Below are 22,309 nucleotides of genomic sequence, written 5' to 3' on the forward strand. Positions count from 1 at the left end.
ACCATTTTTCTGATATGCCTTTCTAGGAATCAGTTATGTAACAGTTTAAATCTGATGTTTTTTGAAATATCTGTGATGAATTTTAGATGACGCTAATGAAATAGCTCATTGATGTGATTCTAGTGCTCATGGTTTAGAGGTACTCTTATTATTACCTTTTCCCTTTGTTTTATCCTTAGGTATTTCTTGTTTACTGAAGGACCAGTTTGCTTTTCCTTAAGTTTGTCTCCATCTTTATATGTCAGTACTGTACATTGGTTATCTATTTTAAGAATTTGGAGACAATTGTTAGCACTATTGCTACTAATGAAGATGTTTTTCCATGGGCTGGTCCTGTACTTGACTTTATATTACAGTTAAATATAGTAGTACCTTGGCTCATGAGCTTAATTCTTTCCACAGTTCTGGTTGCAAACTAAATTGGGCACGAATAAAATCAAATTTCCCCATAAGGTCAACATTGAAACTAACCATTGAATTAATTTGGTTCTTGTCCAATTCAGTTTGTGACCAAAATCGTGGAAAGAATTAAGTTTGTGAACCGAGGTACCATTGTATTTGTATTATACTTGAGATTAATGTTAGTCTGTATTTGCTTCTGTTTCCAAAGGTTGCCATAACAAAGATCCAAAGAGTAGGTGGCTTAAAACAACAGAAACCAGAGTACAAAGTCACTATTATCAGTAGGGCCATGTTCTTATTGTTGGCTCTAGGAGAGGAACCTTTCCATCTTGTAGCTTTCAACAATCCTTGGAAGTCCTTGGCTAGTAGATATATTATTTTAGTCACATGACTATTTTTAGTCACATGGCTGTTTTGTTTTGTGTCTTTCCATTATTTTCTCTGCACCCAAATTTATGTCTTTCTTTCGTAGACTTTTCTTGTTGCTGGTACGTAATACCTGACACCTGATCTTAAAGGAGAAGAGGTTTATTTTGGCTCACAGTTTTAGAGGTTTCAGTCCCATGGGTGGCAGGGTCCAAGGCAAAAATAGCATGGTAGAAGAGCCTGGTAAAGGAAATCTGCTCATGTCATGGTGGTCAGGAAGCAGAGAAGAGAGCAACTGGGAAAGGAGATGTATCCTTCCAAGTCATACCCCAAGTGAGTGACTCACCTCTAACCAGGACTCACCTTCTAACAGCAAGTCATCTGTGAACTCATTAGTGGACTAACCACTGATGAATGTAGTGCCTTAGTGATCCATGCATCCTCCAAACACTTGAAGGGGATACCCATATCTAAACCATAATGCTCTCTGTGTTCATATTTCCTCTTTATATAAGGATACCAGCCCTGCTGTAGAAGAGGCCATACTATAACCTTATTTTAGCTTGAAGGTCCCTATTTCCAAAGAGGATCACATTCTGAGAGGTTAGGACTTCAACATATCTTTGAGGAGATTTTAGTCCACAGCAGGGATAACTATGTAATGTCTTAATTTGTCGTCTTTTCTGAATCATTATGTTGTGATTGCTTATGTGAGATTACTGAAGTGTTACTGCCATCTTTGAAAAATTACTTTTTGCCTATGTTCTTAAATGGCTAAGTCTTCCATCTTCTGAACATTAGGATTTCATTATCATTTAATCTGTTCCTTTGTTTCATCTCTCTACCAAAATATGCATTCTTTAATTTTCATTATCTGTCTTATGAATAGTTGTAGCATGTTAAAAATTCTTGTGCTGACTGCAGGAAGGTTTTGGACTGCTTTCTACCCAGTCTGTTTCAGAGATACAGATGCATTATTTATAATCAGATACTTTGCCACTCTCTTAGAATATGAGATGTGGAAAGCCTATACAGAGGTTATCTTAGTTATTCTCATTGCTGAGACAAGACACCTAACACCCAGAGTTAGAGGAGGAAAGGTTTATTGCAGCTCACAGTTTGTAGAGGTTTCAGTTTATAGTTGGCTGGCTCCAAGACAGCAGCATAACAGAGGGGCACTGCAGAGAACAGTCCGGGGCATTCGGGGAGAGGGCAGTAGACAGCAGCAAGCTTCCCTTTATCTTTTATTCCATTTGGGCTACAAGCCTTTTGGGTGGTACCACCCACACCCAGAACCATGGTGAACCAATTAGTGGACTAGTAAGTACCACACACCCTTAATCCCAGAATCACACACCCTTAATCCACATTCACATATCCTAAATCCTGCCACTTCTGAGAAGCCCCATTTAGGGGCAGAGGATTTAGCTCAGTGGTTCTGCGCCTGCCTTGCAAGGGCAAAGTCCTGAGTTTGATCCCTGTACCAAAAAAAACCCCAAAAATGAAAAGCCTCATCTATGACCCCATGAGGTTTTGGGAGGTGGGAGAGGCACCTAGATGCAAGTCATAACATATGGTTTAAAGTTGTTTTACATATTTTTGTTTTTCAGCAAGCCATCTGGATGTCTGTATTTTATAAACATTGTCAGAGAGAAACTAAACATTTAAAAGTAGACTGAATTAAAAATATTAAAAATTCTTTTTCTGCTGGGCTTTTAGCTCAGTGGTTTCACTGCCTGCTGCCCAAGCGCAAGGACCCGAGTTTGATCCCTGGTACCAAAAAAAAAAAATTCTTTTTCTTCAGTTATTTTTTATTTTTTGGTACTGGGGATCGAATTCTGGACCTTGCTCTTGCAAGGCAGGTGTCAGAGCCACTGAGCTAAATCCCCGGCCCCTCTTCAGTTATTTTTTTTACTCACTTTCTTAAGGATATAATTATTAAATGAAAATAACAGTAGAATGCTAGATCAACTTAAATGCATTCATATTTGTTTGAATGAAGAGCTGTTTAAATTGAAGTATTTAGAAAATCATAACTAAAATGTATGCAACAGATCTTACCTGGCACTGTGTACCAGATTTCTAAATATTTATTATATATGCTGCCAAAGCGAGCACAAGATTTCTAAATATTTAAAAGAGATGTTATATTTATGAAGAAAGTTTGTTGTTAAAAATTCTTGTAATTTCCCTCTTTTTATTTGCTATTATTGTTTTTCATTATTTCCAATTGTTCATCAAACACATGTGGATTTGGTGGGAATTTAATTTTATTCAGAATCAAAATAGGTCTTAGTTTTTATTTTGTTTTGCTTTTTATTCTTTTGTTCTTGGTGGTTTCTTTCTTTTTTTTTTGGTATAGAGATCGGACTCAGGACCTTATGCTTGCCCCACAGGCGTGGTGCCACTGAGCTACATTTTCTGCCCTCTTGGTGATTTGTTTGTTTAGTACTGGGGATTGAACCTAGGGCCTTTGCATTGAGCTACATTCCCGGCCCTTGTTTATTTTTTATTTTGAGTCAGAGTTTAAGTTGCTTAGGTGAGGCTTGAACTTCCAATCCTCCTACCTTAGCTTTCCAGAGTCCTGGAATTACAGGCATGAGCCACCAAGGCCAGCAGATTTTACATAGTTTAAAAAAATACAGCTAAAACCTTTCCATAGAATTACTTCTATTTTTGGCTTTCATATTTGAGACTTTTTCTCTGAATGGAACCTGAAATATCATTATGAAAAGTGAATTTTGTTGCCGGTTTCTTACAACCTTTGTGTATCAATTTAACAATTTAAATACGTTAGGTCATGTTTTGCATTATATTTTGTAGTGGAAGAAGTATAAATTAAATGTTATGTCATTTGAAGGAAATGAAAATTTTGACATGTCTTATTTTAAAGGTATTGCTATTAAGGAGTCAGCAAAAGTAGGTGACCAAGCTCAGAGGAGGGTGATGAAAGGTGTTGATGATCTAGACTTCTTCATTGGTGATGAAGCCATAGAAAAACCTACATATGCTACAAAGGTATGTTTCTATGATTTGTATAAATAACATTTTTCTTTCAAAGCATTAGTTTGTTCAGTGATTATGCCTCTGGAATTTCATTTTATCATCTTTTTTTTTTTTTTTTTTTTGGTTCCAGGGATTGACCTCAGGACCGCAGGCATGGTGCCACTGAGCTAAATCCCTGGCCCTTATCATCTTCTTAATCATAGCTATTTCCATATGGCCCCTTTCCTAGTTGCTTTAACTCTACTCCTCCCCCCCCCCCCAAAAAAGGAAAAATTTTAATCTAAATTGAGAGCAGTATTTACTTTCCACACCCACCAGCTCTCAGGGCCCTCAGTGGCTTGACTTTCTTTACTTTGTTGCATCTGGAGTGCTCCCCATTCATACTTTTTGAGACAGGGGCTCAATAATGTAGCCCTGTCTATGGATCAAAGAATGAAATAGGAGTCAGCTAAGTGAAAAGTGAAGGCAAAGTTGTTTAAGGCCAAGAGGAGCTGATGTGCATGAGGGCCTTATTCAGTAATTATGCCTCTGAAATTTCATTTTATAACAGAGTTTACCTGTGTAACCCAGGCTGCTCTCAAACTTAGGATCCTCAGCCTCATGCTGGGTTTACAGGTGTGTGCTACCATGCCTGGCTCATTTATCTTCTCTTTGAAGCTCATGTCATATAAAAGTACTGCTGTCTTTCCTCCTCTTTTACCTCTTCTCTTTCCCCACTCTTTTCTCTCCCTGTGTCCCTTCATTGAGGCATAACACAGTAAAGTATATAAATCTTAAATGTAGTTTGAAGAATGTTTGTGACTGTAATCATAGTAGTTCAAGATACAGTGCAAATTTAGTAAACCAGAAGCTTTTCTTGCGCCTAGTCCCACAGTTACCACGCGAGCCTTTCCAAAAGCTCATTGTTTTCATCATTGTCTTATTTTTTGAGTTTGACTTTCCTTAATTTGCAAATATCTTTTTTTTTTACTTCTTTTTTCCCCTTATCCTTCATAATTTAATCAGTAGCAAACAACTACCATGAGTAAAAGTCTTTGCATCTTTGCTGTGCTGAGAATATAGTAGTAAATAAGGAAAATAGCTTTTCTGTCTTAAAGGCTATTTATATGTCCTGGAAAGGGAGATAATGAAGAAATTATTGTAAGTGGTATAGGGGTTAGGAAAAGGAAAGCACAGGATGTGCTGGACATGTATCACAGGAGTAGCTGTGTTCTAATTTGGGGATTCAGTAAAGTCAAGTAAATCATTAAGCTGTGGCTGGAGGAATAAAACAGGTGTTAGCTAGGTGAGACATGAAGGCAAAGTTGTTTTAGGGTGAAAGAAGCTAATGTGCAAGAGAAGGTAAAATATGAGAGAGACTGGAAAGCACAACTGATATACCTGAAGCATAGAGAAAGGTGAAGAGGTGATACAATTCAGTGATTTAACCTTTCTTTGTTTCAGTTTGTTCATCTCTATAATGAAGATAATACTTGTACCTCAGGATTGTTGTGAGGTTTAATGAGAAAATGTCTATGAAGAACTTGTTATAGTCGTTTGAATATTTTTTTTTTTTTTTTCTCGTACTGGGGATGGAACTCTGGACCTTGTGCTTGCGAGGCAGGTGGTGGACCCACTGAGCTAAATCCCCGGCCTAGTCCTTTCAATATTGAAGAGATATTATTTGGAGGTGGAAAGCTTGATACTGGGAAGATGAAATAGTTGACTCTTGCAGTAGTTAATTATCCAAAATCAAAAAAGGGAGAAAAAGGATATTAAGTGACTTAGAATACGGTAATGGTAGTGAGAATGGGAGAAATGGAAATTGCATATGTTTATTCACATATTTATGAGGTGTGATTAAAAAATATGGTATATATTTAAATAAAAATTTTATTATAGTGAAAGACATTTCTATTAACCCCTTCAAACTACTGTCCCTCAGACACATCCTATCATTTTTGACAGTTTCTGAAGAAGTCATCTTTGTATTTTCAGTGTGCTGGAAATACCAGCAGAAAGGCAGGCTTGTGTAAACATTATGGTGTGGCTTCACTCAACTTTATTCACAGAATCACCATGCAACTGCTGGCTTTTCCCAAAGTCAAAGTGATACAGGAAAGTTTTGAATGGGTTTAGGACACTAAGGCAGCAACAAGAGTGCAACTGAAGATACTCACAAAGAGGACTTCCAGAACTGCTTCAGAAAGTGGCAAGAACGATGGAATGTGTTCAGAGTGAGGGGAGACATTTTGATTTGTTGTGAGGGGAATTCATGGCAATGGAAATTTTTTTTTTTTCTCTGTATTTTTCGATCACATGAGGTTCACTGAAATTTTATTATAGTAAACTTTATATCTTACAGTAGAGAAAAATATAATGAATCCTCATGTGCCCTCATCACAAAGCTTTTGCAGTTGTCAGCATGTGAAGAGTCTTGTTTTATCTGCTGTGCCCTAATTATTTTAAAGCAGTATCTTAGAAATACTTGTTTTAGTATTATCTAATTCTATTCAGTGCTTAATTTTCCCTGATTGTTTCCTACATTGTTTAATCTATTTTTAGTATTAATTTTCTTAGTTGTTTTCTTCTCTGCTGTGACAAAATACCTGACATCTGCAACTTAAAGGAGGAGAGATTTATTTTGGTTCATAGTTTGTAAAGGCTTTGGTGCATTGTCTGCTGGCTTGAAGGCAGGGGAGCTCGGGAGAGGGGTGTGGCAGAGGAGAGCTGCTTACCTACCACCTTGCATCCAGGAAGGAAAGAAGAACATCAAGGGAGATAAAACTCTTCCAGCTCACATCCCCAGTGACCTGCCTTTTTCTACCAGATGCCACGTCCTCAACTATAACGACCCCATAATCCAGTCACTTTTCAAAAGCCACAGCTACAAGGCATGAGGCTCTCAGAGGGCATCAAGATATAAACTATAACATAAATACTGTTGTTTTTCTAGGGATGGAACCCAGGGCATCCCACTCCATCACTGAACAACATCCCCCATACTGGTTAATCTCTTTAAATGAAGATTAGAACAAGATCTATTCATGCAACCTAGTTGATAAGTCTCTACCCATAGATTCTTCTTTTGTTTGTGTTTTTCTTTTTCTTTTGGAAAAAAGTAGTCTTGTAAAATTTTCCAGATTCTGTTGATTGCATCCTTATTGTGTTATTTAACATGATCCGTCACATACTTTTTGTTGTAAAATGGTAGTTAAATCCAGAAGTCTGATGAAATCCATCTGAGAGTTCTTTTTTGAATGATGAGTGAGATACTGGTGGTATATAGGAATACATTGTGTTTGAGGTAATAATGAGATATCTGACATTGTTAGACAGTCTTATATATGAATTTTTGAGCTCAGAAAAAATACAAAGTTAAAGGTAGAGATTTGAAATGTGTCATTTACCTTGGTAAGGGATGCAGTTTCCTGCAGCGGGAGTTGGGGGGAGGGGTATATGGCAGGGGAAGAGGTCTTGAATGGAGCCTGAGCAATACACTCAGGAGATTTGAATAGAGAGAGGGGCAGGACTAGAAGTAGAGATAAACAGTGTAGAATGCTGCTGAGGTATCAAATAAGCATAGAGTTCACTGTCATTTGCTACAAGGAGATCATAACTTCAATGAATTTCAGATGAATGGTGGGCGTAGATGAAGATAGAAATATGAATGATACAACAAAAAAAGACAGAATATTAGTAATGTTTGGTTTTGATAGAAATAGATATAAAGTTGTAAGGTTAATATGAAAGATATTTGAATGCTAATGTAAAAGCTATTAGAAAAACGATTAGCATGAGAGATGGGTATAATCTAGGTCTCTGAGAAAGCTGGTGGGATAAGAGCTAGAGCACAGATGAGTGTCTCTTACAACAGAAGTGAAAGGGATCAAAAGGGTATATACAGAATCAGATTTACAGGTGTGTTGAATGGAGGCTTGGATTCTTGGCTGCTGATGTCTGCTTTCTCTGTGAAATATGTTTGACCTCATCTGATACTCAGGAAAAGGGTTCCTGTGAGGAGGTAAAATCTGGGTGGTAGGCAGAACACTGAAAAATCATCATTATGGGAGAATAAAGGTCAACAGAGTAGGGAAATACCATATAGACTTTCCAAACAAGAAGAGGTCCTTTTGAGAATAACAGTTATGAATTCTTCTTTTTAAAGCCTTTTATTTTCATCACTTAAAATTTTTTTTGCTTAGCTTTCTGACCCTGTGCATATACCTTCAGTACTTCACAAGAGCCAGTTACAGTGGCATGCATCTGTAATCTCAGCACAGGTGGAGGCTGAGGCAGGAGGATAGCAAGTTTGAGCTCCACTTGCACAACTTGGTGAGACTCTGTCTCGAAATAAGAAAAGGGCTGGGGATGTAGCCCAGTGCAAAGGCCCTGTGTTCAGTCCCCACTACCGCCAAAGCAAAAAGACAACACCACAAACTTCCAGGGGGATTTTCTGTTCCTTGATAGGGAGAGCATACTTTATTTTGTTACAGACGCATCACAGATGTAACCACCAGTATAGCCCCTCCAAGTCTGCCTTGGGACGTGACAAATATGGGTTTTGATGTTCTCCAAACTTCATGGTATAAAGGTTAACAGTTTTACCAAGAGTTCAGGAAAGCCTAGTTTTGTTACAGCCTCACTGTAAGAAAACCTTTGATGTATGTCAAATGCTGGACCATTTTTAGTACCTATAGACAAAATCCTCAGAGGAGCCTTAGTTTTATCAACCCAATTATGTACATTTTTTTTCAGTATAATCAGCATTATGATTATAGGCAAGTTTAGGGTAGAGTCATTGATAGGTTGTGTTTTGATAAGATAGGATGAAAAAAAGAAATGTGAATAGTCAAAGTTGATGGTGATTAAAGTCCAAACTTTGTGTGTATTAATGCCTAGGGATTAATTAGGACAATCAGTGGACTGAAAATCGTTTTTTCGTCATTCTTTTTTTTTTTTTTTTTTGGTACCGGGGATTGAACTCGGGTCCTTGCGCTTGCGCAGCAGGTGGCGAAACCACTGAGCTAAATCCCTGGCCCTGAAAATCTTAATTGTCATCTGAAGAGGTGTATTGTATACCAGAATAATAAGGGTTTTTGATTAAGGAGGGGATACCTGCAATTCAGTGATTTAGAGATGATGGTAGTGAGACCTACACTCACTGGAAGTGAAAAGAGAGATCATTGAAGGTGGGTGATGAAGTCAGTGAGCTGAGAAGTTTTAAGTTCCTCTCCACCAATTCTGTCCTTTGCTCTTAAGTACATTTTCAAGTCTTCTAAGTGCCACAGACAAGCCAAAAGGACAAAATTTGTGTCAATCTTTTTTACCTTCTGTAGAAACCACTCTGTCCCTCAGTTATATCCCTGGCTCTGGTCTTTTTTTCTTAAAGACTTCCTCTAGATAAGCTCATATGCCAATCAATTCCTTGACTACATCTCCTGATACTTCTCTACCATCTACTTCCATTCTCTTTGAATTTAATGGAGGCAAGCAATTTGTTACATATCTTTCTTTCTTGTTTTCTCTGAGACAAGAAGAAAAGTTTTGTTTTTTGTTTTTTTGAGACAATCTTGCTAGGTAATGAAGGCTGGCGTTGAACTTACTGTGTAGCCCAGGCTGGTCTTGAATTTAAGGGGATCCTCCTGCCTCAGCTACTCAAATGCTGAGATTATTATAGGGGTACACCACCACACCCAAGTCAGATTTTGTGTTTTGATTTATGGGTCCTGTCCATCCTGGCTTCAAAAAGAAAAACCTATGGATATCTGAAATTTTCTCCTCCTTCTTACTGACTAAACAGCCTTGACTGGTCCAATATCATTTATACTGTAATTGGGACTCTTCTCTCTTTCTTGATTCTCTTTAAGTTCGTTTCAGGTTTCTCAGTACAGCTGTAATAATTTACCCCCAAATTCAAGCTGTTGTTGTTACTCCACTGCTTAAAAAATTTCTGATACCCTATTTCTTACACAATAAAACTGAAATGCAAGACAAAACCTGATAATTTTGAGAATTTAGTCTCTGATCTAAAATTGGTATCTTTCAACACCTCTTCTCCCCAAGCCTTTCGGTATATGCATATTTCATTGTGATTGGTATAGTATACAGTGTTTGTATCTTTTTCAGTTTACATATATGTTCATCCCTGCTCTACCCCATCCCTGCCAATAAATGAATAAAATCAAAAACAGAAACTGAGAAGGTTGCTTCTTTAGGACTCAATTTACATAAGACTTTCTCAGTGAATCCAATTTGGTCATCTTATTCTAGGACTGTTTCTTTAGAAACCTACAGTGCAGTATTTGCTTGTATATATTTCTTTCACTAGACTTGAATTTCTTGAGAGTTGTATATCCATGTCCTTAGAGTTGTACCAATATTTCACAGTTGGTGTATAATAATAATGAGATGAATAAATAATAGGGAGTAGAAGTAGCAAGTGTAATGCCTTAAAAGTAAAAATAGGTGTTGTTAGGGACCAATACTACAGGATGTTTTATTTGTTCATTCACAAATTCATTCAACCTTATGTATTGAATGTATATTGTATTCATGGAACTGTATTCTGTTGCAGAGTTTCACTGAGTGCTTTTGGGGTTTCAGTAACATTTTTCATAGCGCCAAGTAGATTAAAAAAAAAGTTCTGATAAATAGGTAGGTTTAAGCAGCTTGGTCGCCATTTGAAAGTAACACAATTAAATTGAAAATATCTTTATTTCATTGTTAAACAATGACTATTAGGATGCTTATTCCCTTTTTTTGGGTTTGTTTTTTGAGGCAGGATCTCCCTTTGTAGTTCAGGTTGGCCCTGAACTCAATATGTAGCCCAGGCTGGCCTAGAACTGGCAGGGATCCTCATGCCTCAGCCTCCCGAGTGCTGGGATTACAGGCATGCACCACAATGCCCAGCTTTTAGGATGTTTATTCCTATTAGGCACTTCACAGATGCTGAAATCTGGAATCTGATTAAACATTGTTACCCTTATTTCTTGTTTTACATGGATTTTGTTTTCTCTGTAGTGTGGTTTTTATCATAGCAACAGTTCACAACCTAGCTTTTCCAAGAAATGTTGACATTGAAAAGAATATAATATAGTCTAACTTTGAAACTGAACTCCTTAAGCTAATACTTCATGTAGTGTCTAACACTGCATGGAATATATATGGGAAATTTAAAATATCTTGTTTTTTTGTGAATTTGTTGTGGTATACTGGGATACACAGTTTTGGAAACATGATTCTATACAAATCTATTCAACCTTTCTTGCACATTTTACATGCTTGATTTTAATGATTATTCTAGTTACATATTTACCAGATGTGTTTTACTTATATTTAGCTTTAGTAATTTTGTTTCGTTTTGTTTTGTTTGTTGCTCATCCTCAAGTGATCCTCTTGTCTCAGCCTCTCAAGTAGCTTGGACTAAAGGCATGTGCCACTATACCTGGCTACCAAATGTATTTTATATATTAGGCATACAACAAATACTTGTTAATGAGCTAATAAATTAAAAATTAAGGAAATTATGGTGAACTATGGTTTTCATAAGCTGAATTTAAAATTTTCAAAAATCTGAAAAATCTTATCAATCTATCTAGATTTGATTTTTTTTTTTTTTTTTTTTGAGACAGGGTCTCACTATGTAGTTCAGGCTGGCCTTGAACTCATGTGTAGCCCAGAGTGGCCTCAAACTTGTGGCAATTCTCCTGTCTCAGCCTCCTAAGTACTGGAATTACAGGCGTGTGCCACCATGCCTAACTCTTAGATTTAATATTTTTAATATTTTGACATTTTATGTATTCTGCTGAGCCATCTATTGAAAATGCATTGTGGAAATAATTTTTTTTATCTCTACTTAAGTATGCATTTTTTAAGGGTGATCTACAGTATCATCACACCTAAGGAAATGTATCCTTGTATTATATAATCTGATACCCCTCCCTAGGTAGTTTTACTTAGCTTTTTATATTAATAAGGTATATCTTGTGGGATTTTTGTTTTAATAGTGGCCAATCCGCCATGGTATAGTTGAAGATTGGGACTTAATGGAAAGGTTTATGGAACAAGTGATCTTTAAATATTTAAGAGCCGAACCTGAAGACCATTATTTTCTTTTGGTAAGTAGAAATTATCATTTTATTGGGGAAATTTGAAGAAAACTTGTTGAGAACATTTTTATCATACTTGAATCACTATGGCATACTTACTGTTTATTAAATTGTTGTATGTTTTAAAGACTTTGTTATAAAGCTGTGTCATCTTCATAGGAATCTAGTTACAGGCTTTAGAAGAGTAGTATGTCCAAACACCAGAGTATAAGGTAAACACTTACAAAGTGCTTTTGATAATTAATATGTAATCTTCATAATAGTGATAAATAATGTTCCTCTGGTACTTCCCTTGTTGTAAAGATAGACTATCATTGATTATTTTGAGTAACAAAAGTAACATGTAACTTTTTTGTTTCTATCAAAGTATTATATGTGTGTAGTTTAATTCAATGCCTTTATAAAATTTAAAAACAAAACATTTTTTTCTTTATTACATCTTCCAATTTTTGATTTGTATTCCTTAGAGGCAAACATTTTTAACTTCTAGAGTTTCCCGTGATAATTATTTCTTAAATTTAATCAATATGTTTCTTCTATTTTTTGGTTGCCTTTTAAAATATTAGCTGTCATCCATTAACTTCTTAGGAGGACAGATAAGCATTTGCTTTTTTCCTTCTAATCAGCTCTCAACACACAGTGCTGATTTTTTCCCTTTCCACTCATTATAGTTATATCACAACTTTTGGTTACACCAGTATTCAGTATTTTATTATGGTGATTCATGAATACACTTAATGGGTGGACCATAAAGTTGAAAGAAGTTTACTGTGGACACTTACATACTTACAACCTAGACTCAACAGTTAGCATTTTACTATGATTGCCTTATGACATCCATGTGTTTATTCATCGTCAGTCCATTTTGGTTTTTGAATCACTTCAAAGTGGGCTGCAGATGGAGTCATTTCATGCCTAAATACTTCAGCATGAATCGTCATCCAGAGTTCATTATTTGTTTATGGTTATTCAAATGTGAACTATTCTGTGGATTTTGACCAGGGTTTGGGAAACTCTTTAAAGGATCAGATAGCAAAAATTTTTTACTTTGTAGTCCATAAGTTCTTTGAAGAAATTTAATGAGAATTTAGTGAACTTTTCAGTGACTACTTCAACTTTACTGTTGTATTATGGAAGCAGACATATATTTAAAGCAATAGACAAGACTAAGAATATGGCTGTGTTCCAGTAAAATTATATTTATAAAAGGTGGTGGGCTGGGAGATGCCCTACCTTTGGTTTGACAGTTGCATATACCTTTGTGACCTAAACCTTTGTCAAGGTAAGTAACATGTTTTCTCATGCCCTTAGTTAATTTTTGCCCCTCATCCCCTAGAGGCAACCACTGTTCTGTTTTCTTTTTCCAGGTGAGATTAATTTTGCTTGTGTTTGAGTTTCATATAAATGGAATCACACAAGATACAAACTCTGGTAAAATTTTGTTCCCTCAGCATAATTGTGAAATTCATCCATGTTTCTAGTTTTTGACTATTAAGGTTTTGGTATTGTGAACATTCTTGTACAATTCTTTTTGTGGACATATATTTTTATTTCTGTTGTATTTTTATATACATACGGAATTGGTGTCATAGGGCAGGTGTATGATTGGTTTTGTAGGCAATTCTTTGGACTTTTCTTAAGGATTGTACCTTTTTAAATACCCACCAGCAAATGTTACTGATACTTGCTCTTATAGTCTATCCAACATTTGGTGTATCAGTTTTTAGTTTTAGCTATGCTGATGTGTTTGTAAGACATAGCATTTTTGTTTCAGTTTACATTTTCCTGGATTAATGATGGTGAGCACTTTTGCATGTGCTTATTAGCTATTTGGATATTTTCCTTTGTGTGGTCCTCTGATTATATTTTATATAGCCCCCCTGTTTTTATAATTTTGACTGTTTTGGTTTTTTTAGTTTACATAATTTTTTATGTACCTGTCACTATATTATTTTCAAGCTTTTGAATGTAGTTCCAGAATTGTAAATAAATTTAAACAGAGCAAAGAATTTTCCTGTTGAAGGCTTTACATATGAAAAAAATATATTCATCTATTTTTGGCTTTAATAGTGTCTTTTGAAATAAAAAGGATATAACTTGTTACGAATTCAAGTTTTATTCTTTTTATGGGTTGTGGTTTTTGAATTTAAAGAATCACTTCTTATCTCAAAATTCTTCTGGCCCGTTGTTTAGAGGGATTGAACTGAGCTATATCCCTAGCCTTTTAAAAATTTTATATAAAAGTTTTCCCTTTCACATTTAAATTATTAGATTGTCAAATCAGTGTCTTCAGAATCAAGTACATTACTCAGTGTTAAGCCTTAATAACTTAAATGACTTAAGTGATTATGAAACATAAGTGAAACATGAAGTTTAGGATTATTAGTTCTTTTGGCCAGGTCCTTGCCTCATTAACATGTGTTCCGATCCTGACTTAGCTTTATAAAGTTTCTAAAAGCTAATACATGCAGTCAGCATAATTTAAACACAAGAGAACTTTGTAAATATCTCTTTTATCAAAATAATTTGATATTGTCTATTAAAAATTTATTCAATTCAATAGACCGAACCTCCACTGAATACTCCAGAAAACAGGGAATATACTGCTGAAATAATGTTTGAATCCTTCAACGTTCCAGGCTTGTACATTGCTGTGCAGGTATGTAAGTTATATATATTTAAGTTTAATTTGTTCACTTTAGTTTGATTTAATTGGCTATTAAAACATACTTTTTTCAATGAAGATTATTACTAACTTCAAAGCATATCATAGAAGCAGTGTTATAGGAAATGGAGACATTTAGTTAGAAAAAAAGAATTGTTAAAATAAATTAAAAGTCTTTGACTATTTCAAGGGGCTTCATAGGACAGAAGCAGAGGACTGGTATTTATTGAATGCTTATTCCATGCCTAGAACTTTATAATTCCTGTTACATTTGTTGTATACTTTTACATAGTCTGTTTTCATTGACTTGACTTTAGGTAAATTTGACCACATGCTCCTCTATATCTGTGTATCATAAATACCTCTAATATTTCATTGTACTTAATTTGTAGATATACTTAATTTGTACATGTATTTATGAAACACCTTTTCCACCCATAAGGATCATGGCTTTCCTTTGTTTTTTAACCCTTAAAGCAAGTCCAGTATCTGGCATACATGCTTTATATACATTTATGATTCCTATTAATTATAGCTACTTGTATTTCTGTCATTTCATAGAGAAAAACTAAAGTTTGAAGGCAGCTTATCAAAGTTAAATGGTGTGATATGAGCTGAGGTCTTTTTGACTTTGCTTTTTCTTGAGATCAGACTTTTTATAACTTCAGGCTAGACAGCATCAATAAATGGTAATCTTTGAAATGAATATTTTAGCTTGGATAGCATAGAACTCCTTAATGTTTAATGCATTCCATAAATTTAAAAAGTCACCTTTTAAGCTCTTTTGCTACAAGCATTTAAAGAGTGGAATATACCTTACCAAGAACTTTTATAGAAAGGAATTCAATATTGAATTGGAAGCGCTTTTCAGTTTTTACAGTCTAAATAAAATGAGGGGTTAGAAGGAATTCATCACATTTTGCTTGGGGACCTTTGCTTTTCATTTTCATACTAAACATAGTAAATGTATCGCACTGGTATAAAGGCAGTAAGAGTTTGCTTTTGTTGTGGTCATAATTGGTGTCTGATTTTTCTTAGTGTTTCTGAGTGATTTTAATTCCTTCACTTGGTCTGTCTGTTTTGTTAATACTTAGTAAAATTTCTGTAGCATAATGTGCTAATATATACCTACTATAGTTTGAGATTTTAACTGTTTATAAAAGACTTGTAAGTGATCAAGAGATGGTTCCTAGTTGCAAATGATGGCCATTTTAGAATTTGTCTAAAAAACAATTTGTCCCAGTGAAGTCTTAAGTGGTAATTTTTCTTTTTTACTAATGTTAGTATGAAAATTTTTATTCTACTACCTTCAGAAATATCATTCAGTTCTTTTAGCCTACAGTAATTTTGTGGACATTGTGTTAAAATGATCTTATGTTAAAATAGAAGGGTGGCCCTTTCAGCTATTTTATTGCAAGTTGGTAAAGCAAAGACAGTTTAGCTCTGTGTTTTGTATTAGTGGTCCTATACCTTGTTTGAGGCTTGGATGATAAGCAATTAGTTTTTAAAAAAATGAGCTGTGTTTAATTTCTTAGTTTCTCAACTTTTGAGTTAAAAATGAATTGTATTGGCTATACCAAGATTTTTCATAGAAAACTCGTGTTCTATCAACTTTGATTCCTAATTATCATACTAGTACTTGAAAGTATGCAGTGGCTTTTTGAGTTAAAGTACTTGTTACATAGTTCTAAATCTATGTTGCATTTTCTTTTTCTTTCTTCTTTTTTTGGGTACCGGGGATGGAACTCTGGACCTTGTGCTTGCAAAGTGTGCGGCGGCACCACTGAGCTAAATCCCTGGCTTGCATGTTTCATTTTAAAAAGTTGAAACTGATATGTTTTAAGAGTGATGCATGTTTACATCCACGTATGTAGTTAGGTGGTTGTGTCCTTTTTACCTCTGTGGTTTGTAACAGGCCTACATGATTTGTAACAGGCCTACATGAACATATTTTAAGGTCTGGCAATTTAGTAATTAATATTTTGTGTTACTCTTTCTTGTGTTTTTGACTTTTGGAGTGTGTTAGCTTTTTTTTTTTTTTTTGAGTGTGTTAGCTTTTCATTGCTTTAACAAAATACTTTTTGAGAAATCAGCTTAAAGGAAGAAAGGTTTATTTTGGCTTATGATTTCAGTCTGTGGTTAGCATGTCCAGTTGCTTTCAGCCTCTTGCATGGATTGGAGTGTAGAGCAAGCCACCTGCTTACGTTTTATAGCTCCAGGAAGCAGAGTGAGTGAAAAAGAGGAGGGGATTGGGGACAAACTATACCCTTCAAAGGCACATTCCCCGTGCCTACTTTCTATAACTAGGCCTAACTTCTTAAGGTTTCCACCGTCTCTCAGTAGCAGATAAGTTATGAATCTATCAGTGGATTAACTCATTGACCAAAGCTATCAAAGATTCCTCAGAGGCCCCATCTCGGAACAGTGCTGCATTGGAGACCAACCCATAATGTGAAAAATGCAGTGTGTAATAGCTAAATCTTGGAAACAGCCCAAATGCCCATCAATTGTTGAGTGGATAAAAAAGATGTGTGTGTGTGTTTTTTAATACAGTGGAGTACTACTCTGCCGTAAAGAAGGATGGGCTTCAGACATTTATAGCTAAATGGATGGACCTTGAGACCAACTGGTTTTTTTTTTTTTTTTGGTACTGGAGATCAAACTCAGGACCTTGCACTTGCACTGAGCTAAATCCCCAGCCCTTGAGACCATACTGTTAAGTGAGATAAATTGGACACACATGTTTAAATACTGCATTGTTTCTCTGGTGTGAGAAACTGAATGTGGAAATAAGGACTGAGATGTACAATGGATGTTGGGAAATGGGAAGAAAGTGTTCTAAAGGGAAGGGGAAGAAGGGAGGAGGGAGGGAGAAAATAAGAAAGGGACAAGAAAAAAAGTGAAAATAGAAGGAAAAAATTGAAGCAAAGCTTTTGTACCTCGGGAGGGGAGGGGGCTTGGGGGGGTTGGGATAAAATAAAATAAAATTTATTAATTAAAAAACCGTGAAAAATGGCCCTCAGTAAAACCAGTAAGTTTACAAATATACTAATAAAAGCAAAAACAAGCCTGTAAATTTCTCTCAATACTATATAGAAAGTAAGCACTTCTATTTGCATAATGCAAAATTATTTTTATATCTTTTCACATGTTCTGTGTTTACACAGTTGGATAAAGTACTGCATTAAATAGTTTTTTTTCCTAGTAACTATTGGTATTTTTGCCTGTCTTCTTTTTGTTTAAGGCTGTTCTTGCCTTAGCTGCATCCTGGACCTCAAGACAAGTAGGAGAACGGACATTGACTGGTACGGTAATAGACAGTGGAGATGGTGTTACTCATGTCATTCCTGTGGTAAGGATATTTAAAATTTACTGAACAGAACATGAAAGAATATATTTGGCAAAGTAAATTGTATGAATTAATAGCACTTTTTAAGAAACTTTATTATACCTTGAATCTTACTGTAAGTTTACTGTATTTTATTCAAATTAATAAATTTTATATACAAATTCTAAAATGTTTTGCTATGGATTTTTCTGTAATTAGAAGCATGAACTGTATCTGGAATGACAATATATTATTACGACTTTTCCTCTTTTTTGTTACTCAGGGCCTTTGCATTGACATACATCCCCAGTCCTTTACTTTTTTTCCATTAAATTTATTGGTACATTTGAGACATAAAATACAGTTACATTCATCACTGAGATGGTGTACCTTTACATGAGTATCTTGGTTCTCATTTTTTTCCCCTTTCTCTGCCCTCCCTTCATCCCCTCCACCCTTCCCTATTTGCAAAGACTTTGTTTCCATTTTTTTCCTTTTCTCATATTTTTTCTATCCCTTCTTTTCTTTCCCCTACCACTCCCACTTCTCCTACTCCTTTAGACCTTTTCTTCCTGTTGCACAATATCAATTACACATTTGTAAAATTACAGTATCAAGATCTAGAAGACATTAAAACATTTAACAGAATTTAAAAGGATATAGAAAGCATATTACAAAAATCGTTTTGGAAATAAATTTGACAACTTCTATGAAGGACCTTGGAAGACAAATTAATGAAACTGACTCTGGAAGATATATAAAATTTGAATAGCACCTATTAATGAAAGTATATTCCTAGCTTGAAAACCTACCTATATGACAACAACAGGCTCACATACATTTTAACTGATAAATTATATCAAACATTTAAAGCAGAAAAGAAAAAGGGACACTTCTCCCCTCAGTTTAGGAACTCAACATTGTGCTAATCCTAAAACTGGATAAAGATAATAGAAGAAAAAAGTATGAACATAGATAGAAATTTGTTTAACAAAACAAACTATTAGAAGTCAGATCTGGCAGTATGTAGAAAGTGGTTTTATTATAGGGATGGCAGTGTTGGTTCAGCATTGGAAGATCCACCCCCAAAAGTCATCATTTTAACAGAGGAAAGGAAAAACCCTGTCCTAGTTGGAGAAAAGGTATTGGACTAAATTCTACAGCTGTTCACGATAAAAGCTATCAGGAGACTAGAAGTAGAACAGAACCTTCTCAACAGGTTAAAGACATGTACTCCATACTCCCAGCCAAAACGCGCCTTTTATGAATAGAGAAGATACAATGCTTTCTGCCTAAGGTAGGGAAACAAGGGCAGATATGCTTGCTCTTCATCTGTCCAGTAAACTTTGAAACATAGCCCCAAACCAAAATATTCTGGGAATAAAATGACACAATTAGGATAGGGTTGGCAAGGTAGAACCAAAATCTTTATATGTAGATGAAATGATCATCTACAGAGAAAATACTAAGAAATCTCTAGGAGCCCCTAGAACTTGTATTTAAATTTAGCAGGATTAGAAAGCACAAGGTATATATAAAAATTCAGGTCTGTGTATACTTGCTATAAATGAAGAATTGGATATTGAAATTGAAGTTACGTAGGAGTACAAAGGACCTAGAAAAGTAAAAAGAAAAAAATCAGTGTTGGAAGACATTTAGTACCTAATTTTAAGACTTCCTCTAAAGCTACAGTAATCAAGGCAGTGTTGGCGTAAGGAAAGGCATATAGATCATTGGAATAAAATAGAATCTAGAAGTAGAGCCACACATATATGGTCCACTGAGTTTTGAAGGATTATTTAACATTAACATTAACATTTTATAGAACATAAACTCAGTTCAAGAGCGGAGGAAAAGATAGTGTTTTTAGCAAATGGTGCTAGAACACCTGGTATCTGTGTGTAAAAAAATTAATCTTAACCCTTTATTTCCATACATAAAAATGACTTGAAAGGATCTATGAACCTAATGTGAAAGACTGAAACTATAAATCTTTAAGAAGAAATTATAAGGGAAAATGTTTATGAATTTAGGGTAGGCAAAAATTTCCTAGGATTTAAAAAACATGATGTGTAAAAGAAAGAAATTGATAAATGAGATTCCATCAAAATTTAGAACTTTAAAAGACATTGTTAAGAAAATATAAAGTAGTCCTTAAACAGACCATATTTGTTATGCATATAACCTATGACCAGAATATATAAAGAACTCTTACAGCTCATTAATAGACAACCCGATTAAAAAGTCGTCACAAGAAGATGATAAACAGCGAGTACAGCACAAGGAAAGGTGTGCAACACTAGAATCAGAAAAATACTAATCAGTACAATAACAAGATTGAATTATACACTCATTAGGGAGATGAAGTTAAAGGTTTTAAAAGACCAAATGTCAGGTGTGAACCAGTTAGAACTTTCTTATGCTGCTAATGTGAATGTAAAATGATAAAACCATTTTGGAAAACAATGTAGAAATTTCTTGTATTAGTGTTAAGAACCAACAGTTCTGTTCTTAGGTTTTTACTTAGGAATGAAAACACATGTTCAAAATAGATTTGTACATACAGGTTGACTATTGCTTATTTGAAATTCTTGGGACCAGAGTGTTTCAGATTTTCATTTGAAATCCGCTTGATCTGCAAAGAGGATAGGTACTGCTGCTTTTTTTGGGGGGGGATCCTGTGTCATAGAGTATTATTTTCCAACCTTTAACTTTCTGTCTATGAGTTTCTCTTTGAATTAAATGTGTTTGTTGTATGCAGCATATTGTTGAATCTTGCTTCTTGACCCATTCTGCCAGTCTATTTCTTTTGATTGGTGAATTGAGACCATTCACATTGACGGTTATAACTCATACATATTGACTTATCATTGTCATGACTTTTTCTGTTTGTTGGATTCTCCCCCTTTGCTTTTAATTTCTTGTTGTGCCCAATGGATTCACTCTGCTGGGTTTCCTGGGGTTGTGATCCTCGTTGTCTTTTCCTAGGATATTGTCTAAAATTTTTTGGAGTGCCGCTTTGATATTCATGAAGTTCCTGAGGTGCTCTTTATCATGAAAGTATCTTATTTCTCCATCAGTTTTGAAAGATAATTTTGCCTACATCAATCTGGGTTGGGGGCTGTTTTCCTTTAGCGCTTGAAATACGTCACTCCAAGCTCTTCTTGCCTTGAGGGTTTGTGTGAGAAGTTTGCTGTGATTCTGATGGGCTTTCCTTTTTATGTGATTTGTTTCTTTTTTCTAACTGCTTGTAGAATTTTGTTCTTCTGTTGGGTTTCTGGAATCCTAACTATTATATATATGCCTATGTGTAGATTTTTTTTGATCAAGGCTATTTGGAGTCCTATATGTCTCACTTACCTGTATGTCAAGTTCTTTTCCCCTGTTTCGGAAGTTTTCTGCCATCACTTCTGTGAATAATTTTTTTATGTCATCTGTACTCTCTCCTGTTTCTTCATTGACTCCGATCAGTCATATGTTATTCTTCTTTGCATCGTCTAGCAGCTGCTGGATTGATTTCTCATGGTCCCTTACAATTTTAAAGCAATTTTTCTTTTCCTGGTCACTAATTGCAATCTTATCTCCTGTATCTGAAATTCTGTCCTCACATTTTGTCATTCTGCTGCATGGACTTTCAGTGGAGCTTTTAATCTCCTGGAAATCTGTTTGTATCTGTTTTACGGATTCCATTTTTTCCTATGTTCGGATTCCATCATGTTCCTCAGATCCTCTATTTTTTTTATCTGTGTCCTCTCTAGATTTATTAATCATGTCTTGCACTATGGGCACAATCCCTGCTATTATCTGAGAAATTATTTCTGATTTTATTTTTTCTAGATCCTCTTTTGTTGCCAGTTCAGGCTGTCCAGGTGGTTGAGTATCAGTGTTCCATCTCCTTTCCCTTTGGGGTTGTTTTAGGTGATCTGGTTATCTGGTTTTGAAACTTGTTTAGGTGTTGTCTTCTCATTTGAACAGGGAAGCAGGGGAGAGATGCTGCTGGCGCCTGTGTGGCTCACCTCCTCTGCACTGGGTGGGGTGGTATGGCGGCCTGGATGCCGCCTCCTGTGTGCTGAGAGTGGCTCACCTCTCTGCTGGCGGGGGTGGTCTGGCGCCCCAGAGGCCTCCTGTGCGCGGGGAGCCGCTGACCTCTGTGCTCCCCAGTCCTTTTCTTACTTTTTTACATTTGAGAAAAGGTACTGCTGAATCCCTATCTTATGTACTTTGTTGTTGCTGGGACACAATACCTGACACATACAAGTTGTAGGAGGAGAGGTTTATTTTTGCTTACAGTTTGTAGGGGTTTCAGTCCAGAGTCAGCTGCCTCCAAGGTATGATGGCATGGTACAGGGACTTGCCAGAGCAGAAACAGTCCACAGCAGGGTATTCAGGAAACAGCAAAGTAACAGAAGCAAAGCCTGCCTTTTCATTTTATCCCAAACAGGCTACATACCT

General features: G+C 35.6%; 1 protein-coding gene across 1 annotated transcript in view; it reads left to right on the forward strand.

Moving 5' to 3' along the window:
* Nucleotides 1–22,309, forward strand: part of Actr3 (actin related protein 3) — a 67,324-nt gene that overhangs the window by 24,072 nt on the left and 20,943 nt on the right. Inside the window, exons 3-6 of the mRNA XM_004836093.4 lie at nucleotides 3,662–3,786; nucleotides 11,763–11,873; nucleotides 14,428–14,523; nucleotides 17,774–17,881. Coding sequence (XP_004836150.1) covers nucleotides 3,662–3,786; nucleotides 11,763–11,873; nucleotides 14,428–14,523; nucleotides 17,774–17,881 — 440 coding nt within the window. The remainder of the gene's footprint in view (nucleotides 1–3,661; nucleotides 3,787–11,762; nucleotides 11,874–14,427; nucleotides 14,524–17,773; nucleotides 17,882–22,309) is intronic.

Source organism: Heterocephalus glaber, unplaced genomic scaffold (genome assembly GCF_053883595.1).
Source record: "Heterocephalus glaber isolate CG9 unplaced genomic scaffold, H.glaber_assembly_v1.0 deba00000347, whole genome shotgun sequence".
NCBI lineage: Eukaryota > Metazoa > Chordata > Mammalia > Rodentia > Bathyergidae > Heterocephalus > Heterocephalus glaber.